The sequence below is a fragment of the Aythya fuligula genome, chromosome 20, assembly GCF_009819795.1.
Source record: "Aythya fuligula isolate bAytFul2 chromosome 20, bAytFul2.pri, whole genome shotgun sequence".
Lineage (NCBI taxonomy): Eukaryota > Metazoa > Chordata > Aves > Anseriformes > Anatidae > Aythya > Aythya fuligula.
Window position 1 is genome coordinate 200,501 of NC_045578.1, and position 19,867 is coordinate 220,367.

The 19,867-nt window shown below is 53.7% G+C and overlaps 1 protein-coding gene across 3 annotated transcripts in view; it reads right to left on the reverse strand.

The window, feature by feature from the left end:
• STX1A (syntaxin 1A) overlaps window positions 1–17,172 on the reverse strand; it is a 112,048-nt gene extending 94,876 nt beyond the window's left edge. Inside the window, exon 1 of one of the 3 annotated variants that reach the window (XM_032201205.1) lies at window positions 17,093–17,172. In XM_032201205.1, coding sequence (XP_032057096.1) covers window positions 17,093–17,122 — 30 coding nt within the window. In that variant the 5' untranslated portion in view covers window positions 17,123–17,172. Of the gene's footprint in view, window positions 1–3,445; window positions 3,519–17,092 lie in introns of those variants that run through there. The other 2 variants (XM_032201204.1, XM_032201206.1) reach the window with 2 other exon arrangements.
• Between the last annotated feature and the right edge of the window lie 2,695 nt (window positions 17,173–19,867).

A 19,867-nucleotide genomic window follows, 5' to 3' on the forward strand; every position in this document is an offset into this window, starting at 1 on the left:
ATCACTAATTTTAAATGCAGACTTCCAATGTGACCACACAGGCTACAGGATACTAACAGAGGAGGAAACACTGAAGGTTAACATGCTTCCTGCCTAGATGCCCATTCCTCATTGCCACTAGCCTATCTCTTCCATATCTGGAATGGTCCTGGCTCATTGCACACAGGAGGCTATGTTCCTGCCTGTTCTCATCACACCCTGCTGATCACTGGATCCTGCCATTTGTTAGGCCAATAAATCCTGGACGAAAACAACACACAACCCAAAGAGAGGGCTTCTGGCAAAGCCACGCACAGCCTTGTTAAAGGCCCTTTTATTTTCAAATCACCTTCTCCCCTCCTGCACCACAGTGTTGATGCATAGGCAGCATGATGGTGGTTATCTAGGCCAGGTGCTGCCCTACTGTGCACATGGAAAGCAGCACAAAAGCCCGGCTGGGGGCCCTGCAAAGAGGAAATTACAAGGATGGAGCCTGATGGCAGGAAAGGCATGTGTCACTACTGTGAAGTCACTGCAGGCTGGATAAGGGCACCATCTGTTCAAACCACATCACTGGAAATACCCTCAGTGCTATGCCACGTCTAATACACGATGTCCAGCTGTTTCCCTGCCCCACTGCCTTCAGCCCAAAAGAGAACCAAAGAAACTTCCCCATAAGAAACATTACCAAAAGCTGCCACAAACAGACCCCTAGTGCAGGCATCCCAGATTCTCAAAGCCATGGTCAGTAATCTCGAAAGCTCTGGTCTAGGTCAATGCTACCTGCAGGCTGCACTCACCACCAGCAACAAACAATTCATTGCCTTAAAAAGTCCAGTCAAGCAAGGAACACATGTTCCCAAAGCCACACAAGTACTCTGTGCATGCTACTGCTGCTTCACCCTGCTGTAACAACCACCCACCCAACTCCGCGCCTGCCCTGCTCAGGACACATTTGCAGCACCCAGTGACAGAAGCCACCCTGCCTCTGAAAGCCACAAAAGCCTGGCTGCCAATGCACCTCTGCAGGGCAAAGTTGGTGCAGGCAGTACAGGGTTACTTCTGCAGACACCGCTTATCCCAACTGAGTGCTTCTCCTGACCTGGCTCCGTGCTGCAGGCAGGCAGCCAGCCCGTGATCACCTCAGCTCTGCAGTGGCTTACAGGGAGAGAGGAAGAGGAGCCATAATGAAGCACAGTGAGCCTAAGTGTCTTTCAGGGAGGGCAGCTCTAAAATCAGTTGACAGAAGATGATGAGCCCAAGTGAATTAACATAGTTAGCCAGGTAGCAGGCCACGCTTAGCACTGTGACCCTGAAGCCCCACAGCATCTATGTGACAAGGCCAATGGCACTGCCTGCCTTTGCACATGGAAACCAGTGAGTAAGGCTGATCCCTTCACTACACAGGCTCAGTGAGTGTGCTCTGAAGCACAAGCATCTGCTCCAAGAGGCTGAATGATTTCCCTTCACACCCATACCAGCTTCAGACAGCTAAATACTGGCCTGGGAAGACTGAAACCCAAGGGGGGGCAGAGCCAACACCAAAACCCTCACAGCAGAGCAGGGGATGGGAAGGGTGTCCAGAGCCCTGGCTCTGTGGGTTTTGTAATAGGCACACTGCTAATAAATTCATTATCAAGTGGATTACATCCCTCTGATTCAAACAAGCCTCATTCCTTCAGCAGATGCTTTCTGAAAAATGGCAGAGAACCACAAAGCAACTGGAAAGACTCAAAGACTGCTCTCCCCTGAAAATTAAGAGGCCCAGGCAACAGGCAGGGAGAGCTGTGACATGACAGCAATGAGGTCTCTTATCTCTGCAAGAGGCACATGCAAGTTTTTTCTCCTGCTCTACTCTGCTAGCATTACAGATCAATTTGCCTGCACCTGGGTGTATAGGTGGAGCTGGCAGTAGAGCTTCACAAGGGCAGTGGCTTGGCTACCTACCGCTGGCTACCTCTGTGCCCTGAGGGACAGTGCCAAGCCCCATCATCTGATGAGCCCCATCAGCAGCACCCCCAGCCTGCAAGCCAAACTCTTCCTAGGAAATGCCTGTACCAGGCAGCACACGGGAGGCAGCCAGCCCCTTCCCTGCCTCCTGCTACCATTGTCATGCATGACAGTGGGGTCCCATGTCATGTGCTACCTCATGTCCACCAAAGGTAATGCAAGCTTCACAAAGGCACAAAGGAAGGAAAAAAAATGCCACAACAACTGCTGCCTCCTTTTACAGAATCACAGAATGCACGGAGTTTGAAGGGACCTCTGAAGATCATCTGGTCCAAATGCCTGCCGAGCAGGATCACCTAAAGCACCTTGCACAGGATAGCATCCAGGTGGGTTTTGATTATCTCCAGAGGAGGAGACACCACAACCTCACTGGGCAACCTGTTGTAGTGCTCTGTCACCCTCCCAGTAAAGATGTGCCCCCTCATTTGGAGTCAGAACCTCCTGTGCTTCAGTTTGTGCCCATTGTCTCTCGTCCTGTCACTGGGAACAACTGAGAAGAGACTAAAATCATCTTCTTGACACCCTCCCCTCAGACATTTATACACATTAATGAGGTCTCCCTCGGTCTTCTCGCATAGTACATCTGTGCTAAATGCACAAAGCTCTGCTGTCAGCAGGGCTCAACATCAGGGGTGCCGTGGGGCCGTGAGACCAGGGCTGGCGTGTGTGTGCAGGGCTTCTAGAGTCACGTGGTGTGCCATCCCCCAGGGAGCCAATGGGTCTACTAGGGTGTGAGGCTTTGCGATCTCTGGGGTGCAAGACAGGTCCAAATGGTAAAATGAATGTGAGGAGAGCAGGAGGAGGTGAGGGATAGCAAGCATCAGGCCATGAAGGTGGTGTTTGGGAATTCCTGGTCCCTGAGTGCTCCATTTCTTGCTGAGTGTGGCTTGCTTCCCCCCTGTTGAAGTAGAGAGATGGCTGCGCAAACCTGGTTGGGTGGGGGTCCCTGTCTCTGGACAAATGCCATGTACTCGGCACTGTGCGCAGTTAAGAAATGTGTGTCTAGGTGATTTCAGGAGGACAGGACTCAGCTTTCAGCTTTTCATGCAGACAATTAGGTTTTCTAATATTTATAGATCTTTGATGACCATGTTAGTTGTTATTCTCTAACAGGGCTGGGAAGGACCATTTGTCGGTCGACAGATCCTTTCCTTGTTTCCTACCAGAAGGTGCTTGCCTGATGTCTTATTATGCAGTGGCCTGAGAAAGTGGTCCTTGAGATGTTGAAATGGATGCTGCTCAAAGAGCATGTTCAGGTGCTGAGTGGGGAGAGGTTGACAAGGAGACTGCGCTTGTGGGATGTTGTCCAGGCTTGTCAGGTTTCCATGCCAGCAGAAGCTTCACCAGTGTGACAAAGACCTTCTTTGGAGCAGCATCAGGAGAGAAGAGCAGCCTGTGTCTGGCTGAACCCTCACCCCAGAGGCAGAGATATGGACCTCATGTACATGGCATTTACCTGCTGGTGGGACTGTGTGTCTGTTTGGAATTGGGTACACATGCAGGGGTTTGTAGGGCCAAAGCCTCAGTGGTTGCTTGTAGCCTACAGCAGTACATGAAGTGAGTGTAAAATTTCTGGTGATCTTCTGATTGAGTCTGAAGACCCTCCTTCCTCAAGTGACATTCATTGAGAACAACCCCGTGGGAGGTAGAAGAGTTGCTCTTTAATGTCTAGTGTTCATTTCCCATCATGCTGCGTTTCAGAGCCGAGGCATGTCCCAAACTGTGGCAGTCACTTTCCTGGCGCTGGCTGGCAGTGGAGGCAGTGCAGCCCTCATGCCCAGCCTGCTGGCAGTGGCAGCAGTGGGACTTTGTGTGGCTGGGAATAGCACATCTCTGTGGGCTTCTTCCATGTCAGTGGGAGAGATGTGGGGATGTGGCCCGCTTGTACACGTTTCTGTTCCATAAAACTGGGTTTGCCTTTCTCAGGAGGTGTCCATGCATTTGTATGATAGCATCCTTCCCACAACAGGATGGAAGCACCTCATTCCTGTCAATGTTGCGTCCCTATTTCATGTGGCCTCCTGTGTGTGGAAGCTGTGGGGAGGAGTACGTTAAAATAAAAGCAGAAAGCAAGGCCAGCCTCAGGTCTGGCTCTGCAGATCCACACTGTTTTCTTCTGCAGCAGCTAGAATCTGCATCTCAGCCCCCTTGTATGCTTTGACTTGCAACTGGGCCTTGTGCCATCTCTTGTCATTGGTAATACATTGATGCTCCTGTAGATGATTTTTTCTCTTGCAGGTACAATAGTAAAGTCGTCTGAAGTTGCTCTTTTTAACAGGAGTTGTGTGCCTTTGTTCTCTGTTTGGACAGGGAGATGTTTCCGTAGCACAGAATTGTCAAACTCCAGTATACAAAACTCACCATTGACCCTGTGAATAGATGTATTTGCTTATTTAAATACTGTCTTCTTTTCCTTAATTTTTAATAACCCTAATAACCCTTTATGTATGTATTTATTTATTTATTTTTACTCCTCTTGGTTGCATACCATGCTTTCAAGCTCTTCTGTTTGACCAGAAGGGTGATGTCGATAATTCAGCTCCACTCTGTCCTTCACCCATGTTGGAGCCGGGCTTGTTGCGTGGAGCACCAACAGAGCTGTGTGCTCCATGTGACATCTGCAGCAGCCAAAGCTGCACAGGCTGGCTGCAGCTTTGTGGCGCAGCTGGGGAGGCAGGTGGTGGTCCTTTTGTGGGATCTGAAGGGAAGAAAGCTGCTCAGGAAGGGTGTGTACTGACCACCTTTGGGCCATGCCTGGCCCTGCTGTGTCCCCGCGGTGCTGCTGTCTGCAGCAGGGCAGCTGCTACATTGGCTTGTTTGTGAGGTCTGCAGAACTGGAGGAGGTGAAGCATGGGTAGTCACTGTTCCTTGGGGTCTACTGGCTGTATGAGCAGGATGTGCTGAGAAATGACCGATGTGACATGAGCGAGCCCACAGCAGTGCGTGCGCCACCGGACTTGCGTGCTGTCCTTTTGGAGCATAGTTCTGCTCCCCAGCAGTTGTGGGATCCCACATGCAGGCATGTCTCTGCTGCTGTGACAGCCCTGCTTCGGGCAAGCCAAGGAACAGCTGAAATCAAGAAGACCCCCTGACATGCTTTCCATAGTCTGGTATGCAAAGCCCATGTTGAGACCCCAGTCTCTGGGTCATCTCTGGACAATGTTTCATGTCCCCTTCCTGGGAGGTTTGCAGAGAAGTGGGAACACAGGAAGTAGGATAGAGGCACAGGGGGGTATGGAGTCATGGAGGCCTCAAGGGGCCTGCCTGTGCCGTGCCCTCGCAGGAGGCACAGCACAGCCAGCACAGGGCATGCATCCCTTTCACGTCTCACAGTCCCCAGTGAGTATCACACTGTCACTGTGGCCCCTATGGATCACAAGGAGTGGCCACATCCAATGGGCAGTCGCAGCCTGAATCCCGAGGTGCTTACGCTGTGCAGGGCAGCAACTGGCACTGTCCTTGGGGTGAGCTGAGGGCTCGTGGCAGAGAGGATGCCTTTTTCCCTGTCTCAGCCTCTGCTGGCACCATCCTTGGAGGGGCTGGAAAAGCAAGACGCTGAGTCCCGGCGTCCTGGGGAAGGGTGGCACTGTCTGCTTGAAAGCTCTTGTCGAGACTCTGGGGGCTTGGTGGTGCTGCTGAATTTAGCCAGAGGTCAGAAATATTCCTTGCCACCTGAAACTTTGTGCCACAATGTGAATGTGATGTGATCTTTTTGGGCTTCAGTAAAGCTTTTGACACAGGTTCCCATAGGATTCTACTGGACAAAATGTCCAGCATACAGCTAAACAAAAACATCATACCATGGGTGAGCAGTTGGCTGATGGGCAGGGCTCAAAGGGTTGTGGTAAATGGGGCCACATCAGGCTGGCTGCCAGTCACCAGTGGGGTCCCCCAGGGTTCCATTTCAGGGCCGGCCCTCTTCAATGTTTTTATAAGCGATGTGGATGTAGGACTAGAAGGTGTTTTTGAGCAAATTTGCTGATGACACTAAACTTGGAGAAGCTGTAGACTCTGTTGAAGGTGGAAAGGCCTTGCAGAGAGATCTGAACAGATTGGAGAGCTGGGCGATCACCAACCGCATGAAGCTTAACAAGAGCAAGTGTCGGGTCCTGCACCTGGGACGGGGCAACCCTGGCTATATGTACAGACTGGTTGATGAGACGCTGGAGAGCAGCCCCACAGAGAGGGATCTGGGGGTTGTGGTTGATAACAAGATGGACATGAGCCAGCAGTGTGCCAGCAGTGTGCCAGCAGCCAGGAGGGCCAACCGTATCCTGGGATGCATCAAGCACAGCATCGCTGGTTGGTCGAGGGAGGTTATTGTCCCGCTCTACTCTGCGCTGGTGCGGCCTCACCTCAAGCACTGTGTGCAGTTCTGGGCACCACAGTACAAAAAAAAACCATTAAACTGTTGGAGAGTGTCCAGAGGAGGGCTACAAAGATGGTGAAGGGCCTAGAGGGGAAGACATATGAGGAGCAGCTGAGGTCACTGGGCCTGTTCAGCCTGGAAAAGAGGAGGCTGAGAGGAGACCTCATTGCAGTCTACAGCTTCCTCATGAGGGGGAGTGGAGGGGCAGGTGCCGGTCTATTCTCTTTAATGACCAGTGATAGGACCCGTGGGAATGTTGCCAAGCTGTGGCAGGGGAGGTTCAGGCTAGACATCAGGAAGAGGTTCTTCACCGAGAGGGTTGTCACACACTGGAACAGGCTCCCCAGGGAAGTAGTCACTGCACCGAGCCTGTTGGAGTTTAAGAAGATGTATGGTAGGGCTCATTAAGCTAAATACTATGATAAATTGCTACTTCCAGAAAATTATGTATATTAACAAAAAGGAGGAGAGTAAGCACAAGTGCAGGACCCAGGAAGACTGAGTGCGCCATGCTGCCTTGGCTTCAGATGGTCACCTGAGTGAAAATGTAGGAATGGTCATTTGGATGTCCTCTGACTGCTGAGTCTGCATTATCATCCTTAAGGCAAACACATGGGGAGCAGGTGGCTTGGGAAACAGAAACAGGGCAATGCGGTGTGAATATCAGACCAGGCATAAGGCCAAGGAGAGCGTTTTTACTTAAAGAAATATAAAGAGCCAACTCTGGAAGGGCAAAGGTTGGAATGGCTTTCAGAGCAGCAGGGGCAATGTGCTGCAAACAGCCTGTGCATGTGCCATCAGCGAGCGGAATGGCTGGCTGTGGCTGCAAAGGATGAGCCCCTGGGGGTGGCACTGGGTGACAGGGGATGAGCCCATGGCCAATCAAGCACTGCTGGCTTTGCCTGGGTGGGAGCGTGGAGCAGAGTGGTGGCAGTGAGCTGATGTTGGGCTCTTCTGGCTCGCTGCAGGTGGTGCTGTCTGAAGGGTGGGCACTTTCCCCCAGGTGGGGACCAGTGTGTTTGCTGACAGCTGAGGATGGGCATGTGGCACATCTCACTGTGGCATCTGGATAGTGCAGGTGTGAATACACAGGCACCATCTACCACTCCTGCAGCAGGTGCTGCCTTTCTTTGCTACACTTCTTTGCACCTTCCCTGTGCTACTGATTGTGAAAGCCAGCAAGTCACATTGTGGAGAAAGCTTCTTTGAAGCCTCAAATTTGCAGGACTGACACTGGTGCTGTGCACAGTGCTTCAGGTGACAGGCTTCACTGGTGAAGCATCCAGTGGCATCTTTGGGGTTTGGTTTGTGATGAGTGGGTTCATTGTGGTTTACTTTAGTTTTGGCACCCATCTTGAACTGCATACCTGTGTTGTCCATTAGGAATGTTATAAATAAATACTATTATTTGCTTCTTTTGCAAAACAAAACAGCAGCACAGCAAGCTCTGCCTTCCTCACAGCACCAGCCAAAGTTCTAAAAACATTTTGGCTTTCCTGCAGTGCTTTTCTCTGTGAGGTGTTGAGTGAGCTGGGCAGCCTTGAGAGGAGCCCGCATTGTCCTGCCTCATTCTGAATACCTGCACTGCCATCCCAGTCAACTCCAGCTGGGGTGGATTGGCCTCGCTGTGAGTGGGTTGCCTGCTGAGTAGGACACTGAGCAGTGTGACTCTTGGCATTATCTTCTGGGAAAGCTGTGTGCTGCTGTACAGGGAAGCTGATTTAGCTGATTGGGTATGGTGTATTTTTAGGCAAACATCTTCCTTTGGGTGTCAGATCTCAGTCGCCAAGCTGCGGTATTATGGTACTGGCACTGCCAGTGGAGAAAGGACAAACTTGTCCAGGTTCTTTTTGTAAACCAGGGGAAGCTGATGGCAAACCTCTGCACTGGGGGTTAGATTTGTAGAGAGCGTGTTAAAGCTGATGCATTTCTGGTGAAGTGGCTTCAGCAGTAGCTTGAGGTGACTTGTGTGGCAGAGGTCACAGAATGGCTGAAGTTGGCAGGGACCTCTGGGTATTTCTGGTCCAACCCTGCTCAAGCAGGGCCACCCAGAGCACATTGTCAAGGACCACATCCAGGTGGCTTTTGAAGGCCTCCAAGGGTGAGATCCACAACCTCTTTTGGCAGCCTATGCCAGTGCTTGGTCACTCGCACAGCACACAAGTGCTTCCTGATGGTCAGACAGAGCCTATTCTGCCTGTGGTCCAGGCACTGGGCACCTCTGAAAGGAGCCTGGCTCTGTCCTCTTTGCACCCTCCTGTCAGGTATTTATGGACATTGATGAGGTCCTCCCTGACCTCCTGTCAAACCTGAGAGTGTGTCACGTTTTTAGAGGCAATTCACGTGGATGAGTGAAGCCACCCAGCTCAGGGGGTTACCAAGTCCACATCTGGGTTTCCTTGGTCCTCCATAAGGCAACAGGCTGTCCCCTCACCCTGGAGGCCGGTGCCCTCTCTGCTGCTGGGCGCAGGGATGGCAGCACAGCAAATCTGGGAGAGGAGGAGCCGTGTGAAAATGTTCCTGAAGGGCAACCCTGGCTACTCTTGCCTTTGAACCAAACGTGTGACAGTAATGAAGACACTGAGCCAGGTGTGACAGTCCATTTTGTCTTGGAACCAGCTTTCCTGGTTATTTTTGCCATCCTGTCCGTTGACCCTGTCTGTTGGCCTGCACAGCTCTCCGAGGCACCTCAGTGCATTCCCTGAGGCTGTTGCTGTGTGCACATGGGCACATCAAGGCTGTGCTACTGCCCGTGACCTCACTGACCTGTTTCACAGCCACAAACAATGTGGTTTGGCTTTGCTGCTATTGGACTGTTGTTGCTGTGCTACAGTCCTGAGTGGGTTACAAATTCCAAATTTCCTGCCCAGAATTATTTGTGAGGAGTTTAATGTTAATTTGTTCTTACACCAGTGTTTCCCTTTAATTGGGAGAGGTTTCTCTTCCCTGCCGCATTCTGTGCGGAAGCCATTGGGCTGTCTTTGCTGCCGCTGTTTGGCACAAGAGAACAGACTGAGGCTGCATCACATCAGTCTGCTGCAGGGCAGAAATAAGCTTTCTTCATGAGTCTTTCCCTTAATAGTACAGTGTTTCAGTTTTTAGTGGATGTTTACAGGCTCAAGCTTATTTTCATAAGGACTAACTTAAAAAAAAATAAATCTTCTGTCCATGTTGTGTGAGTTTTCTGATGTTAGCTTCGGCCATTTCCCATCCTGCTGTGATGTCTGTTAGAAATTCTTTAATATTAAATCTTTCTTTTTGTCTGCTTTTATTTTCAGATCTTCCATCAAGTCCTGTCAGACATGCAGTATGTGATGTACAAAACAAATGTTCATTTCATTTTTCCAGAAGACATTTCATCTTTGCCTTCTGGGAGGACTGGTGTCTCTCCTGAATCGTGCATAAGCTTCCTTTACAATCTAGACAAAGGCACCAAAGAAATTCATTGTCATGTTTATAGCCAGTGCAGTCTCATTTGACAGTTGTCGTTTTTATGGACTGCACTGATTTTCTTATCTCTTCTGGTGAAATCAACCAAGGGGGCTAAGGTGCCAGCTGCATCGCTGCCTCTGCCTGAGGCTTTATTTCAAGCAAATATATATGGCTTGCAAACGCAATGCCTCATTTTCTGCATTCATAGAATCATAGAATATCCCAAGTTGGAAGGGACCCACAAGGATCATTGAGTCCAACTCCTGGGTCCACACAGGTCTACCCAAAAATCAGAATTCAGACCGTATGACTGAGAGCACAGTCCAAATGCTTCTTAAACTCCAACAGGCTCGGTGCAGTGACTACTTCCCTGGGGAGCCTGTTCCAGTGTGTGACAACCCTCTCGGTGAAGAACCTCTTCCTGATGTCTAGCCTGAACCTCCCCTGCCACAGCTTGGCAACATTCCCACGGGTCCTATCACTGGTCATTAAAGAGAATAGACCGGCACCTGCCCCTCCACTCCCCCTCATGAGGAAGCTGTAGACTGCAATGAGGTCTCCTCTCAGCCTCCTCTTTTCCAGGCTGAACAGGCCCAGTGACCTCAGCTGCTCCTCATATGTCTTCCCCTCTAGGCCCTTCACCATCTTTGTAGCCCTCCTCTGGACACTCTCCAACAGTTTAATGGTTTTTTTTTTGTACTGTGGTGCCCAGAACTGCACACAGTGCTTGAGGTGAGGCCGCACCAGCGCAGAGTAGAGCGGGACAATAACCTCCCTCGACCAACCAGCGATGCTGTGCTTGATGCATCCCAGGATACGGTTGGCCCTCCTGGCTGCTGGCACACTGCTGGCACACTGCTGGCTCATGTCCATCTTGTTATCAACCACAACCCCCAGATCCCTCTCTGTGGGGCTGCTCTCCAGCGTCTCATCAACCAGTCTGTACATATAGCCAGGGTTGCCCCGTCCCAGGTGCAGGACCCGACACTTGCTCTTGTTAAGCTTCATGCGGTTGGTGATCGCCCAGCTCTCCAATCTGTTCAGATCTCTCTGCAAGGCCTTTCCACCTTCAACAGAGTCTACAGCTTCTCCAAGTTTAGTGTCATCAGCAAATTTGCTCAAAAACACCTTCTAGTCCTACATCCACATCGCTTATAAAAACATTGAAGAGGGCCGGCCCTGAAATGGAACCCTGGGGGACCCCACTGGTGACTGGCAGCCAGCCTGATGTGGCCCCATTTACCACAACCCTTTGAGCCCTGCCCATCAGCCAACTGCTCACCCATGGTATGATGTTTTTGTTTAGCTGTATGCTGGACATTTTGTCCAGTAGAATCCTATGGGAACCTGTGTCAAAAGCTTTACTGAAGCCCAAAAAGATCACATCACATTCACATTGTGGCACAAAGTTTCAGGTGGCAAGGAATATTTCTGACCTCTGGCTAAATTCAGCAGCACCACCAAGCCCCCAGAGTCTCGACAAGAGCTTTCAAGCAGACAGTGCCACCCTTCCCCAGGACGCCGGGACTCAGCGTCTTGCTTTTCCAGCCCCTCCAAGGATGGTGCCAGCAGAGGCTGAGACAGGGAAAAAGGCATCCTCTCTGCCACGAGCCCTCAGCTCACCCCAAGGACAGTGCCAGTTGCTGCCCTGCACAGCGTAAGCACCTCGGGATTCAGGCTGCGACTGCCCATTGGATGTGGCCACTCCTTGTGATCCATAGGGGCCACAGTGACAGTGTGATACTCACTGGGGACTGTGAGACGTGAAAGGGATGCATGCCCTGTGCTGGCTGTGCTGTGCCTCCTGCGAGGGCACGGCACAGGCAGGCCCCTTGAGGCCTCCATGACTCCATACCCCCCTGTGCCTCTATCCTACTTCCTGTGTTCCCACTTCTCTGCAAACCTCCCAGGAAGGGGACATGAAACATTGTCCAGAGATGACCCAGAGACTGGGGTCTCAACATGGGCTTTGCATACCAGACTATGGAAAGCATGTCAGGGGGTCTTCTTGATTTCAGCTGTTCCTTGGCTTGCCCGAAGCAGGGCTGTCACAGCAGCAGAGACATGCCTGCATGTGGGATCCCACAACTGCTGGGGAGCAGAACTATGCTCCAAAAGGACAGCACGCAAGTCCGGTGGCGCACGCACTGCTGTGGGCTCGCTCATGTCACATCGGTCATTTCTCAGCACATCCTGCTCATACAGCCAGTAGACCCCAAGGAACAGTGACTACCCATGCTTCACCTCCTCCAGTTCTGCAGACCTCACAAACAAGCCAATGTAGCAGCTGCCCTGCTGCAGACAGCAGCACCGCGGGGACACAGCAGGGCCAGGCATGGCCCAAAGGTGGTCAGTACACACCCTTCCTGAGCAGCTTTCTTCCCTTCAGATCCCACAAAAGGACCACCACCTGCCTCCCCAGCTGCGCCACAAAGCTGCAGCCAGCCTGTGCAGCTTTGGCTGCTGCAGATGTCACATGGAGCACACAGCTCTGTTGGTGCTCCACGCAACAAGCCCGGCTCCAACATGGGTGAAGGACAGAGTGGAGCTGAATTATCGACATCACCCTTCTGGTCAAACAGAAGAGCTTGAAAGCATGGTATGCAACCAAGAGGAGTAAAAATAAATAAATAAATACATACATAAAGGGTTATTAGGGTTATTAAAAATTAAGGAAAAGAAGACAGTATTTAAATAAGCAAATACATCTATTCACAGGGTCAATGGTGAGTTTTGTATACTGGAGTTTGACAATTCTGTGCTACGGAAACATCTCCCTGTCCAAACAGAGAACAAAGGCACACAACTCCTGTTAAAAAGAGCAACTTCAGACGACTTTACTATTGTACCTGCAAGAGAAAAAATCATCTACAGGAGCATCAATGTATTACCAATGACAAGAGATGGCACAAGGCCCAGTTGCAAGTCAAAGCATACAAGGGGGCTGAGATGCAGATTCTAGCTGCTGCAGAAGAAAACAGTGTGGATCTGCAGAGCCAGACCTGAGGCTGGCCTTGCTTTCTGCTTTTATTTTAACGTACTCCTCCCCACAGCTTCCACACACAGGAGGCCACATGAAATAGGGACGCAACATTGACAGGAATGAGGTGCTTCCATCCTGTTGTGGGAAGGATGCTATCATACAAATGCATGGACACCTCCTGAGAAAGGCAAACCCAGTTTTATGGAACAGAAACGTGTACAAGCGGGCCACATCCCCACATCTCTCCCACTGACATGGAAGAAGCCCACAGAGATGTGCTATTCCCAGCCACACAAAGTCCCACTGCTGCCACTGCCAGCAGGCTGGGCATGAGGGCTGCACTGCCTCCACTGCCAGCCAGCGCCAGGAAAGTGACTGCCACAGTTTGGGACATGCCTCGGCTCTGAAACGCAGCATGATGGGAAATGAACACTAGACATTAAAGAGCAACTCTTCTACCTCCCACGGGGTTGTTCTCAATGAATGTCACTTGAGGAAGGAGGGTCTTCAGACTCAATCAGAAGATCACCAGAAATTTTACACTCACTTCATGTACTGCTGTAGGCTACAAGCAACCACTGAGGCTTTGGCCCTACAAACCCCTGCATGTGTACCCAATTCCAAACAGACACACAGTCCCACCAGCAGGTAAATGCCATGTACATGAGGTCCATATCTCTGCCTCTGGGGTGAGGGTTCAGCCAGACACAGGCTGCTCTTCTCTCCTGATGCTGCTCCAAAGAAGGTCTTTGTCACACTGGTGAAGCTTCTGCTGGCATGGAAACCTGACAAGCCTGGACAACATCCCACAAGCGCAGTCTCCTTGTCAACCTCTCCCCACTCAGCACCTGAACATGCTCTTTGAGCAGCATCCATTTCAACATCTCAAGGACCACTTTCTCAGGCCACTGCATAATAAGACATCAGGCAAGCACCTTCTGGTAGGAAACAAGGAAAGGATCTGTCGACCGACAAATGGTCCTTCCCAGCCCTGTTAGAGAATAACAACTAACATGGTCATCAAAGATCTATAAATATTAGAAAACCTAATTGTCTGCATGAAAAGCTGAAAGCTGAGTCCTGTCCTCCTGAAATCACCTAGACACACATTTCTTAACTGCGCACAGTGCCGAGTACATGGCATTTGTCCAGAGACAGGGACCCCCACCCAACCAGGTTTGCGCAGCCATCTCTCTACTTCAACAGGGGGGAAGCAAGCCACACTCAGCAAGAAATGGAGCACTCAGGGACCAGGAATTCCCAAACACCACCTTCATGGCCTGATGCTTGCTATCCCTCACCTCCTCCTGCTCTCCTCACATTCATTTTACCATTTGGACCTGTCTTGCACCCCAGAGATCGCAAAGCCTCACACCCTAGTAGACCCATTGGCTCCCTGGGGGATGGCACACCACGTGACTCTAGAAGCCCTGCACACACACGCCAGCCCTGGTCTCACGGCCCCACGGCACCCCTGATGTTGAGCCCTGCTGACAGCAGAGCTTTGTGCATTTAGCACAGATGTACTACGCGGCAGTGACAGGCCATCATGGCCTGCTGGCATTATCCCCCTGAACAACCACTGCTCACACTCACATTGGCGGGATCTGAAGGCTCCTCCTCACCCCCTGCAGCAGCAGCCTGGCCCCATCACAGGTAGCTGCTCCCCACTCCAGCATCTGGGGATCCCCAACAAACACCGCTGCAGAGAAGATGCAGTTCTGTTGCTGGGAGGACACACCTCCTGCAGGAGGCCAGAGTGTCTTTAGGGCTGACCTAGATGTCATGTTGAATCTCTTCATGCAGCAAGGCGGGGTGCATTTCTTCCTGCCCAGTAACACAGAGACAAATCCCAGCTACAATAAGGTGACAACACGACAAGAGGACCTGGCTTGCCAAGCAGCCCCTAAAACACCCAACAAAGCAGAACAGCGCTGACACAGCACAGGTCGGGAGTACTCAGGAGATAGGGTTGTGCCATCAGCCACGAAGGACACCCCACAGGCCAGGACTTCAACACACTACGGGGCAGGTGTTAATCTGCACTCGTCAAGCAGAGGGCCAAATCCAGGCTCAGGGCAAACAGGTTTGCTCCTGTTGGCCTCAATGGCATGTGGGAACCACCTACAAAGAGCACAGAGCTCTGCTGGTCATCTTCCACAATCAGGCCTGCAGATTGTTCCTCCTCCATAGCAGAGTACACTTTGCAAATGTAAGTTTCCCTGTTCCAAGGCAGTTCAGAGCAGGCCTGGGAGTGCTGCCACCTCCAAGCACCAGATATGCTAAAATGAGTTTGAAAACAATCAGGGTCCAAAGGTTCAGAAAAGACACAGATCAGCATGTTGAACGTCAAGCATCATTTTAAAAATCCCATTAAGATAGGAAGCTCATGTTCTGCACAGCAGCAAAAGCCCTGCATCCCCTCCTCAACTCCAAAAAAGACAGCTTTTTTCTTCTTTTAAATCATCTCCCTGGCAGAATTTAGATGCTGTATTAAAACAGGGAGGAATTGTCTGAGGCTGTTAACAAGGCTGGCTACAGGCAGCAGATCATTAGCACAAAGTGGGCCCCAACGCCCCATACCTGAACACACCCCTCCTGCCAGCACGGCTCTGTACCAGAACTTCTCATGTGCTGCCCTGCTCATGCAGCCCTGGCAGGCTCTAAGCCAGCCACAGCACACACCTCTGTTCAGCCCCGGGGCACCTACACACCCCGAGCCGAGCACTGTACCCAGCAGCCCCACGCGGACCCCTCTGAGTGCAGGGGCACAGGCAGTGTGTCCCCCTACCCTCCCCCCCAGCAGGTGCCAGAAACAGCCCCAGAAAAGCTCCTGCACGCAGGGGCTGCAGACCCTTCAGTGTTATGGCTGGAGGTACTTCATGCCACCGCTGAGTAAGGATCATCTGCAGGAGAGATGCAAAAATCTCCTAATGCAAAAAGCAGCATGGTTTTTGTTTTTGTTTAAGATATTTAAAGGAATGGAGAGATTTTAAAATACTCTACAGCATCACTTCTCAGCCAGCACTGGCTGCCAAGAAGACACTTACAGAGCTGGGTTTCACTATTATTATTAAAAAGCCTATTTTCCAATTCTGTTTCCACAGCCTGCACTGTTCATGGAGAAAGAGTCCCTTGTTTGGGTGCTTTCCAAGCACCCAGGCTGAGCAGGAAGGGTGCAGATTTTCTTTTTATAGCCCCTTTCTCCTCAAGCATCTACAGCCACCCCCTCTTCACCTCACTGGCGTCACCGGTAGGAGAGCTCTGTATTCCTGGCACCTTCCAGACAAAGCCAGCCTCCCATTTCAGGTGGCCTCAGCTAGGTCTCTCCAGACAACACTCAGCCCCAACATGCATCTTTGTCTGGAGCTACGAGACCTGCCAGCCCAAGCAAAGCCCTTGGTTTATGGCACAGTGCAAAACCTGAAACAGCCAAGCTGGGAATGGTTATTTTTAGAGCACAGGACCTGCCAGGTGAATGTTTGCTGACGCTCCTGGTGCATTTCTGATACTGTTTCAAGTCACCCTCATGCAGTGTCACAGCCGCATCACCCATCTCATTCCCTCCTCTCTCACAAAGCATCCTGCAGTGCCCTGCCACGGGGGACGAGCACCCATTCCATGACAAGGGTGCCAACTCATGTCACCCACCCGCGTGGCCACACCTGAACGGCTGCGCAGCTCCAGGCTCTTCCCAGGCCAGATGACATCAGCAGAGCAAGAGGGATGAAAAAGCAAAACGCGAGAGGAAAGGAGAGGCCACCGCCTGCAGGGGCCATGGGACAGCCCCCGCACCCAGCACCCCACATAGCCTACACCCAGTCCAGGTGGAAGCGAGCCGTTTTTTGGCCACGGGAGCTCACCCGGCCTCCCGAACAGCTGGCACACGGGGCAGGACCACAAGGCAAGATGCCGTCCCGCAGCGGCCGCGACAGCCAAAAGTGTTCGGCGAGCAGCGGGGCCGCAGGTGCGGCGGCGGCGGGCGCTGGACGAGCACCTCGAACGAGCACCGGGCACCAAGGCCTGAAACGAGGCAGCGGCGGACAGAGGCGCCGCGGGAGCCCTCAGGGAACGGCCGCACTGCCCGGCCCGCGGGGACCGCTCCGTGCCCCGCGCCCCCGGCACCCGGCTCGCCCCGGGGCGGGTGGGGCCGGGGCCCCCTGCCGGTGCAGAGACACGGCCCGGAGGGGTTGGGGGGGGGGGGGGAGGGGAGATCGCGGCCGCGCTCCGCAGGCCCCGGGAACCCAGGACGCCCCCGGCGCCTCCGCTCGGTACCGGGGGCGAGGCGATCCCCGTCCTGCCGCGTGCCCCCCACTTACAGCGCGCAGCTCCCCGGTCCGGTCCTTCATCGCGCCCCGCCGCCGCTCAGCCCGGCCGCCGCTCGGGGGAGGGGCGGGCGCGGCACATGCGCGCAGCCCGGCGGAGCGGAGCGGCCCCCGAGACGCTGGGAGCGGCCAGGGCGGGGGCGCAGCTCGCGGGGGGGGTCTCACGAGAGCGGCGTGGCGCTGAGGGGTGCCACGCGTGGGGGTACGCTGGGAGCGGGTCACACCTGGAGGGGTCGTACCGGGGGGTGCAGCAGACTCTGCAGCCCGGAGGGCACCCGCAGGAGGGGCTGGGACAGCAGTGGGGCAGGGCAGGGTCCCCGGGGGCCCTGGAGCTGGGCTCTGGAGGAGCCTTGAGGCGACCCAGGCCCAAAACAACGGCGCCAGGTGGCTGCTGGGGGAGGGGCCTTGCCACTGTCGGGAGGCTCCCCTGTGCCCACCGCCCACCTCACTCTGCCAGCAGGGCACAATAGGAGGCTCTGGGGCAGCCTGAGGTGGGACAGAGCTCCCCAGGATTCCTGGGACAAGCAGAGCGCTGGGGTACACCCGGTGAGAATGGCTGGATCTGCTCCTGCCTGCAGTCCTTCACCAGGGAGAAGCTCCAGAGGCACCATGGCAAAAGGCAATGCTACAGGAACAGCCTCTGGGTGTTGCAGCAGCCATATGTCAGCCAGGCATTATCGTCCCAGCAAAACTCTGCCCCTGTTCCCTGGGAAATGTCCACTCATCACAAGTCAGTGCCATGACAGAGACTTCATACAGACAGTCCCTGAACTGCACTATTCCCCCTTCTCGGCAGGGCAGGGGGAGAAATTAAGGTTATAAAGCTGGTCGCTTGTGATATGTATTTGGAGACTGCTCACTACCATCACGGGCAAAACTAACTTAGCTTGGGGAAGATGGACTTCCCCAGCCACGCTCCTGACTCTTCAGCCTCCCTCCCCCAAGCAGTGCAGGGGAATGGAGGTGACAGTCAGCTCATAACCCTTTGTCTCTGCTGCCCATTCTTCCCGCAGTTCTCCCCCTGCTCCAGCACAAGTTCTCTCCACGGGCCTGCTCCTGTGGTGGCTCTTCGGGAGCTGCAGCCTTCTTCAGGCAAGAGCCACGTGCCGTACAGGTGCTCGGGGGACACAGAAGGGGTCCCCTGCAGTGCTCCCATCACCCCAACAGGGGCACATCACTTGTGCCCCGTGCAGCCATTGCGAGCTTTTTTTCTTTTTTTCCTACTGCACCACAGCTTTTTTTGTCAGTTGACTTCGGTCTTGCGGGATACTTGCGGTTCTTCCCTGCCGCCCGCTTCCGCTCAGCGCTGCCCTCAGCTCCGACGAGGGGACGTGACCTCCCCGGTGCCTCCGCGAGCCCCGGCACCGTGCGCGCGTCCTTGCGCGTGCCCCGTCCCGCGGCTGCAGCGCGAAGGCCCGCTGGGGGCGCTCGGGGACGGCGGCGGGGCCGAGCCGGGCCGAGCCCCCCGAGGCAGTGCTGGGGCATGGCGCCCTCTGGCGGCCGCGACGAAACCCTGCTGAGGCGCCGAGCGGGGCCGGTCCGGCTCCAACGCCTTGGCCACGGGCCGCCAGGCTCAGCCCCCGGGCCGCGCAGCCCGGTGCCCATCCCCCGGCCTCTCCCCCTCCACGCCTCGGAGTGGGGCCCCTCCAGAGCAGGGACATGAGCGGCAGCGGGCCCAGCAGCGGGCTCTGTGACGAGGCAAAGGGACCTTTGCACGGGGCCCTGTCACGAGCAGCCTGGATATTAGGCCTCTGCTCTGCACAACTGCATCCAGAGCCTGCAAGGCTTCTCCTGCAAGTGTGTGGAGGAGAGCAGGGTGCTCAGGAGCCCACGGGAGGACTTGGCCAGCAGCTCTTCTCCTGCCAGCTTTGTCCCAGCTTTGACAAGGGCCTGGGAAAACCCTCAGCCCTGCGGCCCAAGCCAGGAGCCTTGGGAGCTCTGCAGGACAGACAAGAGGTGCTTGGTTTCTGGCTATATCCCTCCTGACACCTTGCTGGGACATTAGCAGGAGGGTTTTGCCCATCCTGGTGCTGTGGATTTGGGTCTGTTGCCAGTTTGGCAGTTTAGCCACGGGCATGAGATAAATAACAGGGAGAATGGAACCAGTGCTGGGCAGGAATCTATGCCAGAGAAACAGTGACTGTTGATTTAGGAAAAAGGTAATTTTGACCAGACAAGATATACAGTGGGCCTCCATCACACCCATGTTGCTCTGTCAGGTGAGCCATCTCACCCCTCCCTGCTCCCAGTCCCATGCCTGGAGCAAGACAGAGCAGACTGTCCCAGGACTTGTCTGCTCTGCAGGTCTTTGGGGACACTCAGAGCCCTGACCATGGCAGGGGCACAGGTGGAGGCCTGACTGACCCGGGAGGAGAAGTGACAGGAGAAAGCAGTTGTTAGGGAGCTGGGCTGGGTCCAGCATCTGCTGGTGGTGAGGCTGCTGCAGCCCCATGCCCCTGTTATAGCCAGCAGTGAGGCTGAGCATGCATTTCTGCTGAGCACATGCATGCACAGCACATACATACATGCACGGCTGGCCCCACACACCTGACACACAGCTGGTCCCCCAGAGACAGCTCTCACACTTACCCTCACCATCAGCCCCTGCTTCAGGGCCACCCCACCCATCACCCAGGTCCACCCACATCTCCACATGTCTCCACAGGTACACAGGCTCCAGGGGATGCACTGCCAACACACCAGCCCTCCCCACTGCATCTGACCCTGGCTGCTGCACTCACACCCCATACACATATGTGTACACAGAAC